This window comes from Notamacropus eugenii, chromosome 1 (genome assembly GCF_028372415.1).
Source record: "Notamacropus eugenii isolate mMacEug1 chromosome 1, mMacEug1.pri_v2, whole genome shotgun sequence".
Taxonomy (NCBI): Eukaryota; Metazoa; Chordata; class Mammalia; order Diprotodontia; family Macropodidae; genus Notamacropus; species Notamacropus eugenii.
Window position 1 is genome coordinate 622772309 of NC_092872.1, and position 19543 is coordinate 622791851.

Below are 19543 nucleotides of genomic sequence, written 5' to 3' on the forward strand. Positions count from 1 at the left end.
TTTGGAAAACTGATGCTTTATTGGTGGAGTCATGAACTGATCCAACCATTCTGGAGACCAATTTAGAACTATACCCAGAGGGTTATAAAGCTGCTGCATACCCTTTGATCCAGCAATACCACTACTAGGTCTATATCCCAAAGAGATCATAAAAATGGGAAAAGGACCCACATGTACAAAAATATTTATAGCAGCTCTTTTTGTGGCAGCCAACAACTGAAAATGGAGGAAGTTTCCATCAATTGGGGAATGGCTGAACAAGTTGTGGTATATGAATGTAACGGAATACTCTTGTGTTATAACAAATGATGAACAAAGAGACTTCAGAAAAACCTAGAAAGCCTTCTGTGAACTGATGCTGAGTGAAGTGAGCAGAGCCAGGAGAACGCTGTGCACAGTAACAACCACAGTATGCAAGGACTCTTTTTGATAGACTTAGCCCTTCAGCAATGCAAAGACCTAAAACATTCCCAAAGGACTCGAGGCAAAATGCCATCCACATCCAGAGAAAGAACTGTGGAGACTGAATAAAAACTGAAGCATACTATTTTCTCTCTCTTTTTTCATCTTGGTTTTCCCTTTTGTTTTGATTCTTCTTTCACAACATGACTAAAGCAGAAGTATATGATTGTACATGTATAGCTTATATGAGATTGCATGCCACCTTCAGGAGGGGGAAAATTTTGGAACTCAAAATCTTATAAAAGTGAACGTTGAAAACTAAAAATAAATAAATATACTATTTGTTATATGGGATGGCTCTCTGGGAGGGGAAAGAGGTAAGAAACTGGGGAAAACTATGACGATATAAAAATAAAAAGCATCAAGAAAAACTTTTTTTAAAGAGTGCACAAAACAAAATTCTTAAGGCTGTTTTTGCTAACCTTAGAGTCTAACCATTAGTATTTTATCCCTGGTCAGCCTTAGCTGTTAGTAATTCAGTGTCAGATAACCAATCATACAGCCCAGAAAAAACACAACAATTCAGTGATTTTGCTATTAGTTCCCTAATTAGTCTCCAAGTCATTACTGATTTCGTGAACCATGACAGTTATAATTCTAACTATTCAGATTTCACATTCAACTGACAATTACTGACAGATTATTTCCAACTCGCTTTTAGTATCGTTGGTTCCCACTACCTTGGAAGATGCTTGAATTGCAGCTAAAAGATGCACCCACCCTCGCTACCTTCTCACCCTGCATGATCCCAATGCTCCTGCAGCTTCTTCCTCTGATTACCTCCTCCTGGAGTCTGTATTTAAGGAAACGAAAAGGCTAGCCACAGTCACTTCTTCATTCAGCTCAGGGCTTCAGCTGTGACTCCCCCAACGCACATACAGGTACCTTCATTGCCATCATCTCTGTTTTTGGTTTTGTTTTGTGTTTTGCCTTTCCCTATTAAGAATACATGCTCCTTGAGGGCAGGAATGATTTTTCTTTTTGTTTTTACTTTGTATTCCCAATGCTCAGCACAATGCCTGGTACATAAGGACTAATAAACGCTTCACGACTGACTCGTGTAATACTTGGTGTAACGTTCCAGACCACAACCAACGGAATCCAAAGTAATTTTAATATTAACCTAACTAAAGCAAAATGGTAGTCAACTTATGTGTCTGTATTAGTAGAGGATAAATTATACTGGGTTTAAGATATGGGTATGTGATCAAATCAACCAATATTCACTGCATAATGGGAAGTCAACTGGTTAAACCATTGTGAAGAAGAGCTAGATACTCTGTAGTGGCTAGACTGATGGACGTGAAGTCAGGAAGACCTGGGTTCAAATCTCTCTCTTATATTTAATTAGCTGTGTAACCCTGGGCAAATAGAAACCTGAGCCTTATTACTATGTGTGTAAGGGAGAAGGATCTCACAGGATTGTTGTAAGATCAAATGAGATTATATGTGTAGAGTGTTTTGCAAATTTTAAAGTTCTAGATTAATGTTGACAATTTTTGTTATTATTCTATTTGTCCAGCTTCCTCCCAATTTACCAATATGGTTTGTTTCTCCTCTGTAACCTGTTTCCATTCTGGAGATTTACCTGAGGGTCATAAGAATCAGTGCGTTAAAGTAGATGATATTTTCTCTTTATATTTGCTTTTCATATCTCTTCTAGATTAAAAAGATAGGTATGTGTATTAACTGTCATACTGGACCAAGCCTATAGTCTGTCCAATCCAGTATTTCTCTAAAAAAGACATCAAAGCACACCTACAGGATACAAGGTCTTCTTGGAATTGAAAAGCTAAAAATGAACATTACCTCTATTTTCTACTGTGTTGATTTTATGATATATATTGATTTTTATAATTATGTCAGCATCTCTCTAAAGCCACTTTTTCTATGTCCTTGAGTTGAGTTCAAGAATTCAGCTTTCCCTCTGAGTTAGCTTAAAGTTAGTTTAAAGGACTTGCTACCTCTCATACCAGTAGACTTAGGATACTTCCTATATATATTTGTTAAGCCCATCAAGTTAACCTCCATCCATCCTTGCCTGTGTAAGTAATTGAGGGGAATTTTTCTCTCTTGCAAAGAGATAGCAAGTCTGGTAGTTGTGACCTCTTAGTAAAGACTACAAGATGCTGATAGATCCCACCAATCAATCAAGCATTCCTTAATGAACAGAGCAGGATGGTTACTAGGCCTACATGAGTGTTCACCTTCTTTCCTTGAGTAACCAGTCATGTTATTTTCCCTATTCACCCAACTCCATGCTTTGTTTTATACTTCCCAAAAGCACATGAAGGCTATGATGGGTCTAGGATCTCATCAGCATGGATATCCCCTCACCAAGAAACACTGGAATCTCTACTATACCTCTGAATACCTCTGATATATTATGACTCAGACATAATTCTTGAATTCCTTTCATTTTAATTCTGTTAAGTAGTTGTAGTCAATGGATACTTTTTTATTCATAAGAGTTCTAGCTATAAGGGTTCATAATTATATATGTATATATATATATATATATATATATATATACAATCAAAATTTTAAAGCTAGCAAAGAACTAAAAAAATTTCATTTTAGCTTCACTTTATAGATGAAGAAACTAAAGTTTTAGGGAAGTGTTTGTCCAGTATTCACACTATTAGTTCATGCCAAGATCTAATAGGTCTCCTAAGTCCATAATTTTCACCAATGAGTCTTCTCTAAATCCTATAAATGATCAACTGAACATGCTGGAAGACATCTCCCACTATATTGAAGGTACCAAAGTAGCACTTGGACAGTGCCCATCTGTTGTCTTAATTGGTTCTGAAGTCATAGTGTCCTTCATAATCTTTTATATCACTTCTCATGTTTCCTATAGTTAGTGATATACTGCAGCAAATTTATACCAACATGTTTATTCACTGCCCTTTATAACCAAGAGCTAGTGACTAATATTTAATAAATAATCTACTTTGCTGGATGTAACAAGTAAGCTTGGCCTATATTCCAAAAACTCAAGTTGAAGATGTTTTTAGATTATTACCTCCATTAACAATGACAATCAAAAGTTGACTTATTAAACACTTAAAAGCATTAGAAAAAAGCCCTACCACTTTCTCATCCTTAAAAAGGGAAAACAAAAAAACACAGCAAGTCATTTTCCTCCAAGCTTTCCAACCATCTGGCCTGAATTCAAATTAAATTAACTGATTACAGTAACTGCATTGAAGGAATTTAGCAATGACAATGTACAGTCAAGTATAACTATATTCCATGTGTTTCTGTAAAGTTTTTTCTCCCAAGCATTTATCTGTATGTTTCTGTATTTGTAACAGGAAGTGGCTTCATTATAAAGAAAACTCAGTTGTATTTAATAAGCCATGTCTGAATAACTTTATTTAAGATTCAAGTGAAAGTGATACCCAACAGAATATGGCACAGACATCAAAAACTAACTTTTAAAAAAATTTTTTGTATAAAACAAGCCCAAGTTTTAATGCAAACATTCAAGGAAACGCTTAATTTTCTAAAATAAACATGTCAGTACTGGCCTTCCCAAAAGCTGAACCAGCCCAATAAATCAGGGACACCGTTATCACCTCTCAATTTCTTCTTAGCTGCTAATGGAACTACTAGCTTAATTTTTTTCACCTTAAGTTTTTCATCTGCATTTGTACTCATTCACTGCTCACAATTTGGTGCTCATCTTTTAATTCAGGCAAGTTGTGAGTTTGCCTGAAGTATCCTAATTATCTTACAGTAAACCCAGTCTTTGGGGAAATAGTACATCACATGCTATAGCAAGGAAGAAATTAATCATTTTATTCTTCTGGCCCCTGGTAACTCACTACGTTCTTGAAATGGTATCTTAATATTAATTTTAACATAGCTTTAGGACTCTTTCTTTTTCTGTAGTGTTGTCTATATTCAGGTTTTTGAACTGGGGCTAAATATATAGCCATGAAATAAATTATCAGTACATCCAACTGTAAAATCACTCATCAAAACTACAAGTAATAGTATAAGCTAATACCCTTCCTCATCATATATCTGGGTAGAAAACTACATTTCCCTTTTAACACTTGTGAGGCTCATAGTCTACAAAATGCCACTGCTGCATTGATAAGACTATTAAGGAATAACTAGGTTTTTCAATATACCAAAACTCATCAAGAGATGATTAAATTCAGTATATTTCACAAGTATCTTTCTTAAAAACAGCTCTGCAGACTATCCAAACCACCACAGATAGTATCTTTTCTCAATATTCTTTGCTGAAATTCGGTACTGAGATATAACTGAGCTAAGAATGGGCTAAAGGAGACTTTTGTTAAAAAGGGAATTCTATCCATAAAATTAATTTGCTTTCAGCAAGACTGGATAACGAGGTACACTTTTAGAATAGGAAAAAAAATCAATTCTCATTCTAGCTATATGGCTGAGTCTCTTCTGAAACTTTCATAATTGGCTTTCACACTCATTTTTCACAGCTGTAAACTAAACAGAATTCTATTCTGTTCATAAGAATATGGAGGGCAAAATTAATAGTCTGAGGTGGTGAGTGCTATTAACCAAATAATCATGTTTTAATCAAGTTATTTATTTCTTGCAGTCACTATTTCTAGTCACTGTGATATTTCATGTCTTACCTGTGGTTATCATAGTGCTCTGTACAGAAGCAGCAAGTGTATATGATGTAGTGGAAAACAGAATTACACTGAGAAAAAGATAATTTTAAAAGTAGATCCTCACCCGAATCCCATTCAGATGTAAAAAACTTTTTTAAAATTTGTGAACACATTCACTCTTACATTAATATTGCCATATCCAAATTCCGCTTCCACTACCACATTTCATGGGCAAAAATTCCAACCTAATGGTGATTTGCACATAAGGGGAAGAGGGGGAACAACAATTCACAATCAAGAATATCACTAAACACTGCAGTATTTCCAAGAGCTGGAAAAGTATTAACTAATATTCAGAGGTGCCACGCTGACAGGCTATCAGTGTGGTCTCTTGTATGGTCACTTGAAACATATGACTACAGAGTGCACCAAATAGAGAATGATACGTTTTGATCTGCATGACCAGATTTACGGAGCTATAAATAGCAACACAAGACAGGCCCAAGGAGGCTCAAGTCCAAACTATAATTTACACATGGAGTGCATGTTATAAAGCCTTCACAACATACAAAATTAGACAAGTACTCCAGCTCTTTAAAAACAGTGCCTGTTTGCTTCAGATAATATCCAGCCTCATCTGACCTGGTTCTGATAAGCCTGTTACATAAAGTGAATTTCCCTTCTGCTGAAAAGAAGCCTGTAGACACCCACAGATGCCTTCAGAACTAGTGGCTGACTTGGTAATGCTGATGGATCCATAGTTTCCTATTACATTCATTGGTCTGAAACAACAAACTGAAAACAATTTGGAACCAAAATGTCCTTCCAAGTCTTTTGCCACTTTTTAAAAATAGTTTTAAATGAAGGAAAAGTCAGCATTTATTGCTTCTTATCATCAACAGCAGTTTCAAAGGGATAAGAATTAACCAAAATCAAGAGATCTTTGGTCAAGTTAGTAACAGGCTTCTACTAGTTGCACATCCATCTCATAATGCTTCTTCTTCCAGTTTTTCCAGTATGGCCTGGATCTTATAAACAGCCTCTTTTCTTGCCTGTCGAATAGTGTCCTGGCCACCAGTTTCAACTGAATCCAGTTCCAATAGCTCCTTGGTTAGCATTTCTTCTAGAAGCCAGTATGTCTTGTCTGTCTTTTTCCCTACAAACTTGTCTACTTCTTGTTCAAGGTATTGCACTTTCTCTAGCACTTGTGTGATTTTTTTAATACCTGGTGGTTGACCTTCGTCTGAAGATGAATGATCATCAGGGATCTTGTAACCCAGATCTTGACTGCTGGGAATTCTCCTGGATGAGTTACCATACATCTGGGGCTGGGCACTATATTGAACTTTGGAATTGAAAAGGTCCGGATTACTGTTGTTCATAGTTTCCGAGGAGGACTCGTACTGATGGACATCACTGGGAAAGTTGTTCCGGTTCACACCTTGCTCTGGCTGGCTCTGAGGGTATGAGGGATCCTTGGAGGCGGGGAAAAAGGGGGGGAAATTACTTTTAATAGAGATCCATCAATGCCAAGTTTTTCAGTCCCCATCTTAACCACACAACCAGGAGGGCAAATGAAGGGTCCTGGACCTCCCTCAATCATTTGGCAGGAACACATCCCTAAGATGGTATAAGGGAGTGACCTGTCCAAAGTCAAGGACAGGAAAGGGGTAAAGGCTGGAATCTGCTCTCTGAGGCAAATAAACATCATCATCACCTCACAATCCATCCTATGACTTAACAAACAAGAATTAAATAGTCCCTTCCCAGTAGGTTATAACTGAGACAAACCCTTGAAAAGGAATCTATGGGAAAGTGAACTTAGGTGAAATTCAATTCCTAGATTTAAAATACATATTTATTAGTTTTAATTAAAATACATATTTTATTATTAGAATCCATTCCCACTGACTTTGCCTTTGTGTATATGGATGATCTGAGGACTGACAAATGTAGTCCCACATATTTAGAATAAATGCCATCTAAGAGTTAATAGTCTGAAAATTCTACAAATAAACAGAAATCTAACCAATTCTATGTCTCTTTGGGAGAAGCAAGAAACTCATTCAAAGCTTATAAGAGGGCAGAAGTTGGTACCTACTCATCACATGTCTTACTCAAATAAAGATAAATGTTTATAATATTTCTTATTGACAAGGACAAATGCAGTTAGGTCATTTATTATTCACTTCCTGCTTAAAAAAGCATACATATAAAGAGCAATGTTTTAACATTTTCTTACCTTGGAATCCTGGGTAGAAGGTGGAGGTGGGGGTGGAGGGGGTGGGGGTGAAGGAGGTGGCTGAGAGGATGCATTGCTGGACCATGATGAAGTGGATCCTGACATAAAGTAATTCCCAGACTGTGCTGAGGGTGCAGCTGAAGAAGGCCAAGAATAGCGTGTTGTCATTCCATAAACCCCAGAGGAGGTCCATACTTGTTCTTGTGTTCGGAGGGGTGGTGGTGCTGGTGGTGGGACATTAGGATTTCCATCCCCATAAGAGTAATGGGGGTGGGCCATTCCAGCACTCTAGGGTAAGAAGAGAAGACCCCTTACTGGTCATTGCCAAAACTCAGTGAAGATACTACAGACAAAACTCTTGAATGGCTTCCCCTCAATTTTGTAAACTATGCCAAGGATTTACGAGATTTGGTGGTACAGAAGAATCGAGTAGAAATAGCAGTTCTATGACTTAAAGACAAGATAAATCAATGTCAGGTTATCATGAATAATGTATCCACACATTACAGTACTCTTCTCTGAAAAAGTAAATAACATTCTACCAATCACATCATAGCACTTAAACAAAACAGTTGAAATCACAGATGAATCATAAAGAATCACAAGATGAAAGAAACTTAGATCTAATTCAATCCTTTATCTCAGATAAGAAAACTGAAGCACTGAAAGGGTCAGGGACTTGTCTAGGATACTAAGTGATACTGCTGAGTTCAAACTCAGATTGGGTTCAAATTCAATACTTCTATTTCACTGTATCATGTTATCATGGGAAACTACTAGCAAGGGCTAAATCACTCAGGATCAGGGGGTGGACATCAGTGATAGTTCTAAAGAGTTCTGGTTTTATGATTTCATAGGCAGACTAAGTCAGAATCCAAACAAAGGAAGAAAATAGCTACATGTTAAAAAGACAACAATACATAACCACTGTTAGGTACATTTCTCGTATAGTCTGGATGTCTGGAGTGTCTTCTGGAGCCAGCACCATAATCAAACAAAGCTACTCACTCTGAAGAACTCAAAGGTACTGAAATTGATTTCTCACCAATAGAAACTACTCACCTGTGACATAGTATATCCTGGAACATGCCCCCTCAGAGGAGGTCCTTCAGTCTGACAGTCTTGCTGTGGATAAGTCCAGCGAGAAACAGGGGTTGGGCTATTGCCAGGGGAATGGTAAGTGCTTGCAACCTCTGTAGGGTAAGGAGCTGGAGGATGTCCAGAAGAATAATAAGTCCCAGAATATGAAGATGCAGTTGCTCCAGGGCCTGTGGGGTATGGTGGACCATAAGCCCCATTTGTGTATGAATCCATTCCCTGAAAAACAAAGTAAGACAGAAAGAACACCAGTTTAAGAGTTCAAATAGGATGATTTCACCTAACCTGAAAAAAAATTAGAGAAAGATCTAAAGATGATTGCAGTCAAATAGTTGGTCAACCTTCGATGCATTTGATTTTCTCTTATCAGATACCTTATCATATATACTGAGTTATGCATAGGTTTTTTAGGACCATTAGCAACACCATAACAAGAAATTGTAGTGTTCCTGTCACAATGTGAATGTGCTATATCAAAAAAGGGGCTTAGTAAAGGTTGTGAAATTCCAACACCTTTGCATTTTTGCAATGAATGTAATAATTTACTCAGATAACAGATCTGGAAACTCCTAATGCTATTTAATGGAACTAACTAAAAGATTCAGACCAAATGAAAAAAAAATTCACTTTCTAAACTTTTTCATAAACTTGCAAACACTAGACACAACAAGTTTCTTAATTGGTCCTTCCTATTTTGAAGCTTTAATCTATAACAATCATTTCAAACCATAAGTGTCTTCAATCATAAACACTACAAAATTTCTTTCTTGGACAATAAAATTACAGTTGATTAAACAATTTTAGATTATGATACAGTCAAATCTACTATTATTTAAAAAACCCAGGTTGAAGCACAAACTCTCAAGAACTATTTAAACTGTGAAGAGCTTAATAATTTTTAAGTATTTTGTTAAAAGCTTATCCCTGAATCTCAGTACAAGTAAATTGTCTTAGTAAACTTAATTTAAATGCATAAAGTGTAATTTTTTCAGTCACTACCTAGTTTCTCATTTCTTTTTTCCTCATATAGTCCTAGTGTGTACTTCATTCTCCTGGTTGTTTTTTTCTAGCTGCATAATTTTAATGTCTTTCTAGATTTCTAATTTTCATGTCTGCTGATATTTCATTATATTAGTGCCATTTGTTTCACCATTCCCCCATTGTTTGAAATTTATTTGTAATTTTTTGCAATTTTGTGTAGGATCCATTAAACTAGCCTGCCACTATTCATTTCATAGTGTCTAGTTTGAGTTTTCTATGTATAACACAAGGGAAAATCTAGGCAATGTAAAAACAAAAGATGTCAATGAAAATCTATTAAAAAAACAACTAAGCATTATTAAGTGCCTACTCTATTCCAGGTACTGTGTAAGGTGCTAGACAACAAAAACAAAGACTAAGTCAATCCCTACTGTCAAAGAATTCACATTCTATCAGTCAATAAGTACATATGTGTGTATATCATATATATATATATATACATATAAATATATGTATACACACAACACACACATATATACATAAACATAAGACAAAAAATTATATAATACAAAATAATAACAAAGTAGTTAGGAAAACAGGATGGTAATAGCTGGAGGGATCAGGAAAGGATTCCTGTAAAAGGGGTATCTGAGTTGCATCTTGAAAAAAGAGAGGGTTTCTATGAGGCAGAAATAAGGAAGGAACATATTCTAGACATGAGCGCAGCCAACATAAAGACACAGATGTAAGTTACAGAGTGTTGTGTGTGAGAAACAACAGAGAAAGTCAGTTTGGCTAGACCCCATAGTGTGGAAATATAATGAGGCTGGAAAGACAGGTTGAGTTCTCTGGTAAAGCTCATTTCCAAAATGACCATTCCTCAAGTGATAAATGGTCAAAGGATATGCACAAGTTGCTTCCAAAAGAAGAAATCCAACCTATGAACAAATATATTGAAAAAATGCTTCAAATCTCTAAAATTGGAGAAATAAAATTAAAGCAATTCCAAGGTTCCACCTCATACCAATTAGAATGGTAACGCTGACAAAAAAAGAAATAAAAAATGGAGAGTAGTAAGAAAAATGGCACATTTATGAACTGCTAGTGGAGACGGGGCACTGACAAAGTCATTCTGAAAAGGGTACAATGTCTAATAATTTTAATTATTTTTATATTTATGTATATTATATTTCATCATAATTAAATATTTAATTAATTAATAATTCTAAATTATGCCCCCCTCAAATTATTTGACATTGTACCCTTTGACCCAGCAATGCTAGGCCTATATTCCAAAGAGATCAATATTTATTCAATTCAATAAACATTTATTCTCTGTATTATGTTCCAGAGGAGTAATCTAATAGGGGAAGATAAGATACAAAAGGAGGGAGAACCTGGTGTGGGGTCTTCTTGTTCCATGTAGCTGAAACCAGGGATGAAATGTGGAGTAAGCTGAAGTCCAACCTTGGCCTTCTATAAAAGTAGGCTTTGGTACTCTTCTTTCCAGCCCTCCGATCAAAGGGAAAAGGAGACTGAGGGAAGTACTCATTTTCAGTAGCAAAAAACTGGAAACTACACGGCTACCCATTAATTGGGGAATGGCTGAACAAACTGTGGTGCATGAATGTAATGATATATTACATGTGCCATAAGAACATACATGTACCTGCATGTACAATGTGCCATAAGAAATGATAAAAGGGATGGTTTTGGTGAAACCTAGGAAGAAGACGTATAAAAATGCAGAATAAAATGAACAGGACAAGGAGATCAATTTATTCAATAACACTATAAAAGCAAACAACTTTGAAAGACTTAATATCTATTCATACATGATTCTAGAGGATTGTGATAAAGCATACTACCTACTTCCTCACAGAAGAGTGATGGATTTATGAATGAGACCTACATTTTTTTGGATGTGGCCAATGAGGGAATTTGTTTTGCTTGACTATACTTATTACCTGAGGTTTTTTTCTTTTTTTAACAGTAAAGGGTTCGAGAAAGGAGAAAGGGAGGAGAAAACATTAATTGAAAAAAAGTTGGGATCAGTATTAAAAATTAGAGTAATTTATAGTTTATCCTAGAGTCTTAGAGAGTCAATGGAATTAAGTAGGGGAATGACATGGTAAAACCTGCACTTAATAAAAAATCCCTTAAGTAGCAGTGTACAAAAAGATGTACTGAAGTAGAGGAGATGACATAAGGAGACAAAAATGAGATGATGCAGTTCTGAACTAAGGCAGCAGCTGTGTATGCAGAGAAAAGGGGTCAGGCAAGAAAGGCTAAAGAAAAACAGACATAATGGGGCAAATGAGGAGATGTTATGGGGCGCATGTTAATGCTGAGGCTTCAAAGCTGGTAAACTAGAAGAAAGAATTTGAAGGGAAAGATAAAGAGTTCTGTTTTGGATATGTTGAGTTTGAGATCTCTCTTGGGGCATCCAGTTTGAAATATCCAAAAAGTAGTTGATGATGAAGGAATGAAGCTCAGGGGAAAGACTGGAGAATATGGAGTAGGGGAATGACAAGGTCAGCTCTGCATGTAAGAAAAATCATTTTGACAACTGTGTATAGATGAAAGTGGGGAAAGAATTGAGAATTTGAAGGCTACTACAATAATTTAGGTGAGAGGTGACTTACATTGTTAGAAAAAATATATATGCACATATACATTTATACATAGCTATATTAATATTAGCATTCCTACCCTTGTGAGGATCCATCCATATATATATATATATATATATATATATATATATATATATATATATATATATACGTATGTTTTTGTTGTTTGTTTGTTTGTTTGGTTTCTTGCAAGGCAATCAGGGTTAAGTGACTTTCCCAGAATCACACAGCTAGTATGTGTCAAGTGTCTGAGGCTCAATTTGAACTCAGGTCCTTCTGACTCCAGAGCCAGTGCTCTATCCACCTCACCACCTAGCTGCCTTAGGAGCCTTATATATCAGAAGTATATTCCCCACTTCCCTGCAGAATACAAGTTAGCATTCATACACTGAATTATCCCAAGGATAAAAATTATAAGCACTTGAATCAGAGGACTCTGAGTCTCTCCAAAGACCCTGTCCCCCAAGACCTTCCTGACAGTGGTCAATCACTTTAGAGGCGGAAATCCCTTGGACGAACCACGACCATATTGGCTAACATCCTGTATGCCTATGTTGTTTTTATTCTTGTTTTCTTTCATTTTCATCGTTTTTATCCTAGTTCCTTCTATTTTCACAACTTTAACTTCATAATATCTTCCTGGGCTTGGGATCAGAACTAAATTTTCCACATCACCTTTGTTAGACAGGCTTAAATAGACTGGGAAACATTCCAATCACATATTCTCATTCCCCTCATCATACTACTGTGCTCAAAGATCCCAAAGCACAGATCTCAAAGTGAAGATAACAGATACATCTTGTTCCACACGTCAAATGCCAGACTAGAGTGTCCCTAAAAGGAGAGAGCATCCCTATTACATATCAGAGATGAGACATTTCCTATGCCAAAAAAACAAGAATGCAGGGAAGCCACCTTTGAAAAAGCTGACATGCCACCACTCTAATTTAGATCCATATCTGAAGGACTGCAGCACCCCTTTCCTCATTTCCAATTTGCTATAAAGAATATCCTGTAATAAATTTCTTTTGAAAACATCTTGTCATAGACTGTACCATTTTCCCTTCTTCAGAGCAGATGCTGAATTATTACATGATGATTCATTTGGAGAGGCCTTAGTTCCTAAATGCAGGAATTGAAATGGGTAAGAAAAACCAATCAAGTCTCATTTTAAAGCTCTTTAAACTCAGAACAGAAATCTCATTCAAATTGCCAGTGGCCCTAATTTACAACTGTATATAATGCTATAAAAATCCTCAGAGAGTGCTTTTTTGTTGTTTTTTTATGATACTTTCAGCACATATTCCCAATAATGAAATTACTGGGCTAGAGGGTAAGATTTTGGAGGGGATAACTTTGACTATGCATTGACATACTGACTTCTAAAAACACGCTACAAGTTTGCAATTAGACTAGTAATAAATAAAATGTACCTGTTTCTCTACAACTCCATCAGCACTGAGTTTCATAACTTTTAATTATTTTTGCCAATTTGATATATGTATGGTAGTACTTTAAAAATGTTTGAATTTCTGGTAACTTGAGAGTTTATATTTTTTTCAAGTAATTATTAACAACTTGTGTTTCAGCTCTTGGAAATTTTCAGTTCATATCCCTTTACCCTTTAACCATTGTAGACTGGAAATTATCATTAGACAGTCTCTCATATGTTTTATTTTATTAGTGACTTGTTTTTACACCACCTTCATTTGTAAACGAAACTATCAGATTGATCTTCCTAAACAACAGGTCTGACCATGTCTCCTTTCCCCCTAAAATCCATCCAATAAACTCCCTATTACCTTCAAGATCAAATATAAAATCCTTTAAGAGGCCGACCCTTTATAACCTGGTCCCTTTGTGCCTTTCCCAAACTCCATATAGCTTACTCTCCTCCATATACTCTTCAAGGCAATGAATCCAGGCCTCTGTGCTGTTCCTTGAATATAACATTCCATCCCCTAACTCCATGCATCTTCACCAGCTGCCTGGAATGCTCTCTTCCTTCATCTCCAGTTCCTGGCATTATAGGCTTCCTTCAAATCTCAGCTAAAATCTCATCTTGTATAAAAAGCCTTTATGTTTTTCCTTAATGCTAGTACCTTTTCTCTGCTAGTGACCTCTAGTTTGTCCTGCATAGACCCTGCTTCTACATTGTTGTTTTTAATGTAGTCATTCCCATTCAAATATGAGCTCCTAAAGAGCAGGGACTGTTTTGGGGGGTTTTTTTTGCCTTTCTTCATATCCTCAGTGCTTTTAAGTAACTTGTTGATCTGGGAATTTATCCCTAACCAACCCAAAACTGGACTCATTCTGATAACATATATAGCATTCTACATCTACATAGGCCCCCATTTCTTTAAGGGAAAGAAGGGGAGATTCATTTTTTCTCTAGGGCCAACCTTGGTCAGTGTTAATTATAGCACATCATCATTAGAGCTAGCATCAGAACTCAGGCGCTTTGCCTCCAAATCCAGCGTGCTTACCAGCACATTTCAATGCACCTATCTACTGTGGGTTAGATTTGCTGTTAGGCTTAAATCTGAGGAGCTTCTGTCACTTGGGCTTAGAACAAGTCACTTTCCCTTTTCATTTCTAATGAAAAGTTTGGAGTAAATGATTTCTAAGATTGTTTTCAGGGATTATACCCTGTAACCCTAAATATATCCCATGAGAGAAGAGCCCAAGAGTGAACATCTCTAGGGGAAGTTGATCCACTACTTTTGCTGACATGTTACTATCATTCATTTATCCTATGAGGTAAAAAAAAAATATAGAAAACCCTTTTCATTCACAGAAAAGGAGCAAAACCAAACCAAAGGCATGTTTGGCTTTTAGTAATGAAACTTCCTGCTTGCTCAGTGTCATTCATGTGTAATGGAGACAGCATGAAATGAAACAGAAATTTATACTAATTTATGTGATTTTTTTCGGTCGGATACCTTTAATATCTCATAAATTTCTTACTCCTGAGTAATCTCTAATAATTGTACTATCTTCATGAAAGAATTGTTCAATTAAAAAAATAAACTGCCCTCCCATTTTCCTGAAACCAGATAAATTTTACTCTAACTTAAAAAATGCAGTCTCATCTAAAAAGATTTTTTTAACAAATTGCTAAGTGTTCGACACTCAGTGAAATTCAAGCATCCCACTGCACAAACTGCACCTAAGTGATTTTTGACTGCCACTTTAATATACCAGCAGAAGAATAAAACTTAACTGCCATTACAGTCAAAAGTTTTATCACAAATATAGCTCATAGCACTTCTAAATCTGCTTGAGCAGTCTCAATGTTACTGAAATGCTGACTATTAATCTCAATAGGAAGATGAGTACTGTACTGAGTACAAGTAAGATCCTGTATAAGGTACCTAAAAATTCTAAAACACTACATAAATGTTAAATACTACGTTTTATATTTGTTATTTCTAGATGTTAAGATGTAATACATTTCGTCCAGTACCACAACGCCTTCCTTGTAGATAGTGAAGTATTTGTTGGACTGTACTTCCTACTGGCACTACTTGTCTCTTCTTCCTGAGCTGAAAATATTCCGATGTGCTCAGGAAAGTCTTTGACTATTCAGAATCCAGGAGAGAAGAAAAAAAAAAAAAAGCAAACTTTAAAATGTCCAACACAGATACTAGAGAAAAAAAACATATACTTCTGAAGGACAAATAGAGTCTAGAATCAGATTTAAAGAATAAACTCTACCAGGACAAATGAAATCTAGGGCCACAGATTTAGAGAATAAACCATTTCAAAAAGGAAAATACCCTTCATTTCCAAACTTCCATCAGAATTCACTACCAATTTTTGACTGTACCTGGCCTTGCAAATCCGGTCTTCCAGGATATGTGCTAGGGTATGGAGCTCTGGTTGGGGCGGCTGAATTCCAGTAGCTGGATCCGTAGCTGGGATAAGGTGGCTGCTCCTGAGGAAGAAAAGAATTCGCTTTTAACTAAAATCCTCTAAATACTATGATTTGTTTGATAAAGAGGCAGATGTAGGTAAATCTTTAACTTTCAGACTAAAGAGATAAAACCTAACCTTAACCAAAATAAAATTTTGTAGTATGATTATATCATGCCTACTGAAATTAGGCAACTAAATAGAGCAAAAGCCTGATATAACAGTGATTCTATCATTAAAATGATAAGCCTATGTCAGTACCATGTCACTAAATCACCAAAAGAAATAATTTAAGCTACTTCCAGACCACCAAAAAATCAGAACTATTTATTCAGGGTAGAAATGAGTACCCTTTCTAGTCTCTAGGAAGGCTGGCTGCAGGACAAATACTCTTGGGACCTGGTGATATTATTCCTAAAGTTTCATTGATAGTCATTGTCTAGCTCCTTTTGCCTTATTTTAGATTTTTAATATTCCTGATGCTTGGTGCCTGGTTTGCTGCTGGCTGCTCACTACTTAATACCAGGAACTGATGTGGAACAACTGGTAGGCCTGGCTCCAACTCATACACGTAAGCAGTAGCAGCAGCCACAATTAACACTCCCAAAAGGCATTAGTTGTACAATTCACAATGAACACAAACTACTAAATAACTGATCAGATGATTTATCTGATACAAGAGTGTTATTCATTCCCTACCCCAAAGTTTCTCTGAACATCTAATGTGGCATCTATTTCAAGATGGTCACTAGCTTGACCAAAAACGTTAACATTTGTTTCCAGCATTTGGACTAGTTGGATCTGTGATTCCACTGGTATAGTAAACTCACAGTACAGAAATCCCCCTGTACTGATTAGTAATTTATCCAACTCGGTCTGAGAGACTGGCCCAAGCACCGAGGTTAAGTTAACTTGCCCCTAGTCACTAGGTTAATGTGTGTCAGAGACAGGCTTTAAACCAAGGACTTCTTTTCTACAAGGCCAGTCCTCTCTCCAGCACCCAACTCTTTGATTACAGCCTCACAATGAAACAGTTTGTTTCTATTTTACTAACATCTTGGTACAAGAGCAATACTTGACAATCAGATAATCCTTTGCTTACAAAGTGTCCTGTGATGAGGCATTCATTACACCATGTGACATTGCTATCCTTCACTCATTTCCTCCTGTGGAGGTGGCCGTGGTTCTATTAATGTGAAAAAGCTGAGTAAATCCAGCAGAGCGACAGAAGAAATACACATTCAATGCAATTAAACAACCATTGATTAAGCCCCTAGAAAGCAAGGCACAGTGCCTTCAATATTGCAGGATAGAGACCGTTATTAAATTTGAATACAAAGACACAATAGTCACCACCTTCTGGAAACTTACAATTGAAAAGAGGCACAAAAATAAGTTTGACACAAGGTATAATGAGAGACAGGTAAAAAGAGTTGCAAACAAAGGAATATTTGAGGAGCGTAAGCTCAAAGGAAATAAGGCAAAGATACAGTATGGAGAAAAGAACACAGGATCTGAGCCTTTAAGGAAGAGGACTATTACAAGGTGAAATAAGGAAGGAAGAAATGTATTCCAGACACAGGGAAAGAATTAGCACAAATGTAGAGATGAAGGGGAATAACAACCAAGAGTCCAAATTGGCATCATTGGGAATAATGTGAAATAAGACTGGGAAAGCAGAAAAATAGTGGAGGGTCTTAAATGAGAGACCAAGGAGTTTGTGCTTTATTATATAGGTAAGAGGGAGACACTGGGGATTTTTGAGCAGGGAAGTGACTAAGTCAGACATGAAATAGATTAATTCTGCAGCACTGTGAAGATCCAGAAAGACTACTCTGTTGTCTGAGGACCAGCCTAGGAACTTCAGAGTAGCTCATCACCAACAGGTTGGCCACCAGCTGAAATTTTTCTTAGCAAGCACTACATAAATGTTAGCTATTATCATTATTATCTTAGCAAAAGCAATTTATGAAGACCATTTTAAGGCAGTGCAAACTAGTGATACGTATAAGTGGAAGAAGTACCCACACTGATCTTTTGAAAAGTAACTTTACCAAGAGGCTGGAATCAACCCCCTAGATAAGAGAAACAATTTACAAAAGAGCACAAATGTCAGAAGGAAACCTCAGATTTAAATACTCAACATTCATCTGATGAGGTACAAGCCCAAGCCAAGATCTTTTCCCTTGGATCGGGAGGGCATTTGTCCCATTTGTCGGAAGGGCCCCCGGAAAGTCTGGCCTTGGCGGGGCTCCTAGGATTCCCTTTCCATTTCTCCCAGGCCAGATACTCCCCATCTTCTGTTTCGCATTCTTTTGATTTCCTCCCTTTGATCCTATTACCAGTCACTCCCATCAAGATCCTCCCCAGAGTCTATCTGTATTCGCCCCAGGGTACCGCCCCAGGGTAGCGGTCATTCCCATATGGCCCCATCAAGACCATTCCTGGGGCCCCAGACTAGCACCTGGATTCTTCCCTCAGTCTTTTTCTGTATTTAAATTCCATCTCGCCTCCATGAAGGCACTCAGATTCAATCCAGCTCAGACTCTATCTAGCTGAGATTCTATCTGGCCCGCTCGTCAATACAAGTGTTACAAATGCTTAGGCTCCTTAAGAGTGAATCTTTAATAAACTTTGTTTTTCTTTGGCTTTAAGAAGGCTTGTGTCAAATATATTTGAGCAGGACCCAGCGTGTTGGTATTTCAGGGTTCCCCAACACCCCTGAACCTCAACACATCCATTAGGGAAAGTCTCATGACAAGAATTAAGGATTTCACAGCACATTCAACATTTTTCAGTGGTTTGAGAAAGCAAAATAAATGTGAGTTAAAGAGTGTGGAGTTCCTCTTTTATACTGTTCTGGGGAGGGAGTAAAAGAAAATTAAGAAATTAGACTACTTGTCAGATTTCAGTATCAATAATAAAAAAATATTTATTATGAACTTTTCAGACTACTTGTAATCTAAAGAAGGGGTATTAAGGGGCTTTCTTCAATATTATTAGAATAGTGGATAGAGCACTGGGCCTAGAGGAAGACCTGAGTTCAAATCCAACCTCAGACACTTACTTGATATGTGATCCTGGGCAGATAGCTTAGGCCATCTGCCTCAGTTTCCTCATCTGTAAAAATGGAGTAAATAATAGCACCTACTAATAGCTTCCATGCTAGTCAAAAAGGATAATTATTGGAAAGGACTTCGCACACTGCCTGACGCATCATGGCAAGTGCTGTGTAAATGTTGGCTGTTGTCACTGTTATTGTTACTTCACATGTACTTTACATCTTATATATACAAGAAGACTATAAACTCCCTGATGACAGAAATTATTCACGTTCTTCACTTTTGAACCCTATGCACCTAACAGTGCCTTCAAAGTAGTAAGTGCTTAACCTTTACTGAAGGGCACAGAACTTGTCTAGCAACCCAGAAGATATTTCTAAAAGTGTTAAGTACAACTGTATAAAAGTCCTAGTAGGACACATAAAAGAAACACCTCAAAGAATATTTAAAATGTCAAAAATATCAGTTAATTTACAGTTTTAATATGTCCTAGTCAAACCATTAAAGAGACACTTTACAAAACGTGATAAAACATAC

The 19543-nt window shown here is 36.7% G+C and overlaps 1 protein-coding gene across 1 annotated transcript in view; it reads right to left on the reverse strand.

The window, feature by feature from the left end:
• Nucleotides 1–3825: 3825 nt before the first annotated feature.
• The window catches only part of BAG4 (BAG cochaperone 4), a 35248-nt gene continuing 19530 nt past the window's right edge, over nt 3826–19543 (reverse strand). Inside the window, exons 2-5 of the mRNA XM_072635179.1 lie at nt 15859–15966; nt 8380–8634; nt 7318–7605; nt 3826–6550 (exon numbers count right to left, since the gene is read on the reverse strand). Coding sequence (XP_072491280.1) covers nt 6062–6550; nt 7318–7605; nt 8380–8634; nt 15859–15966 — 1140 coding nt within the window. The 3' untranslated portion in view covers nt 3826–6061. The remainder of the gene's footprint in view (nt 6551–7317; nt 7606–8379; nt 8635–15858; nt 15967–19543) is intronic.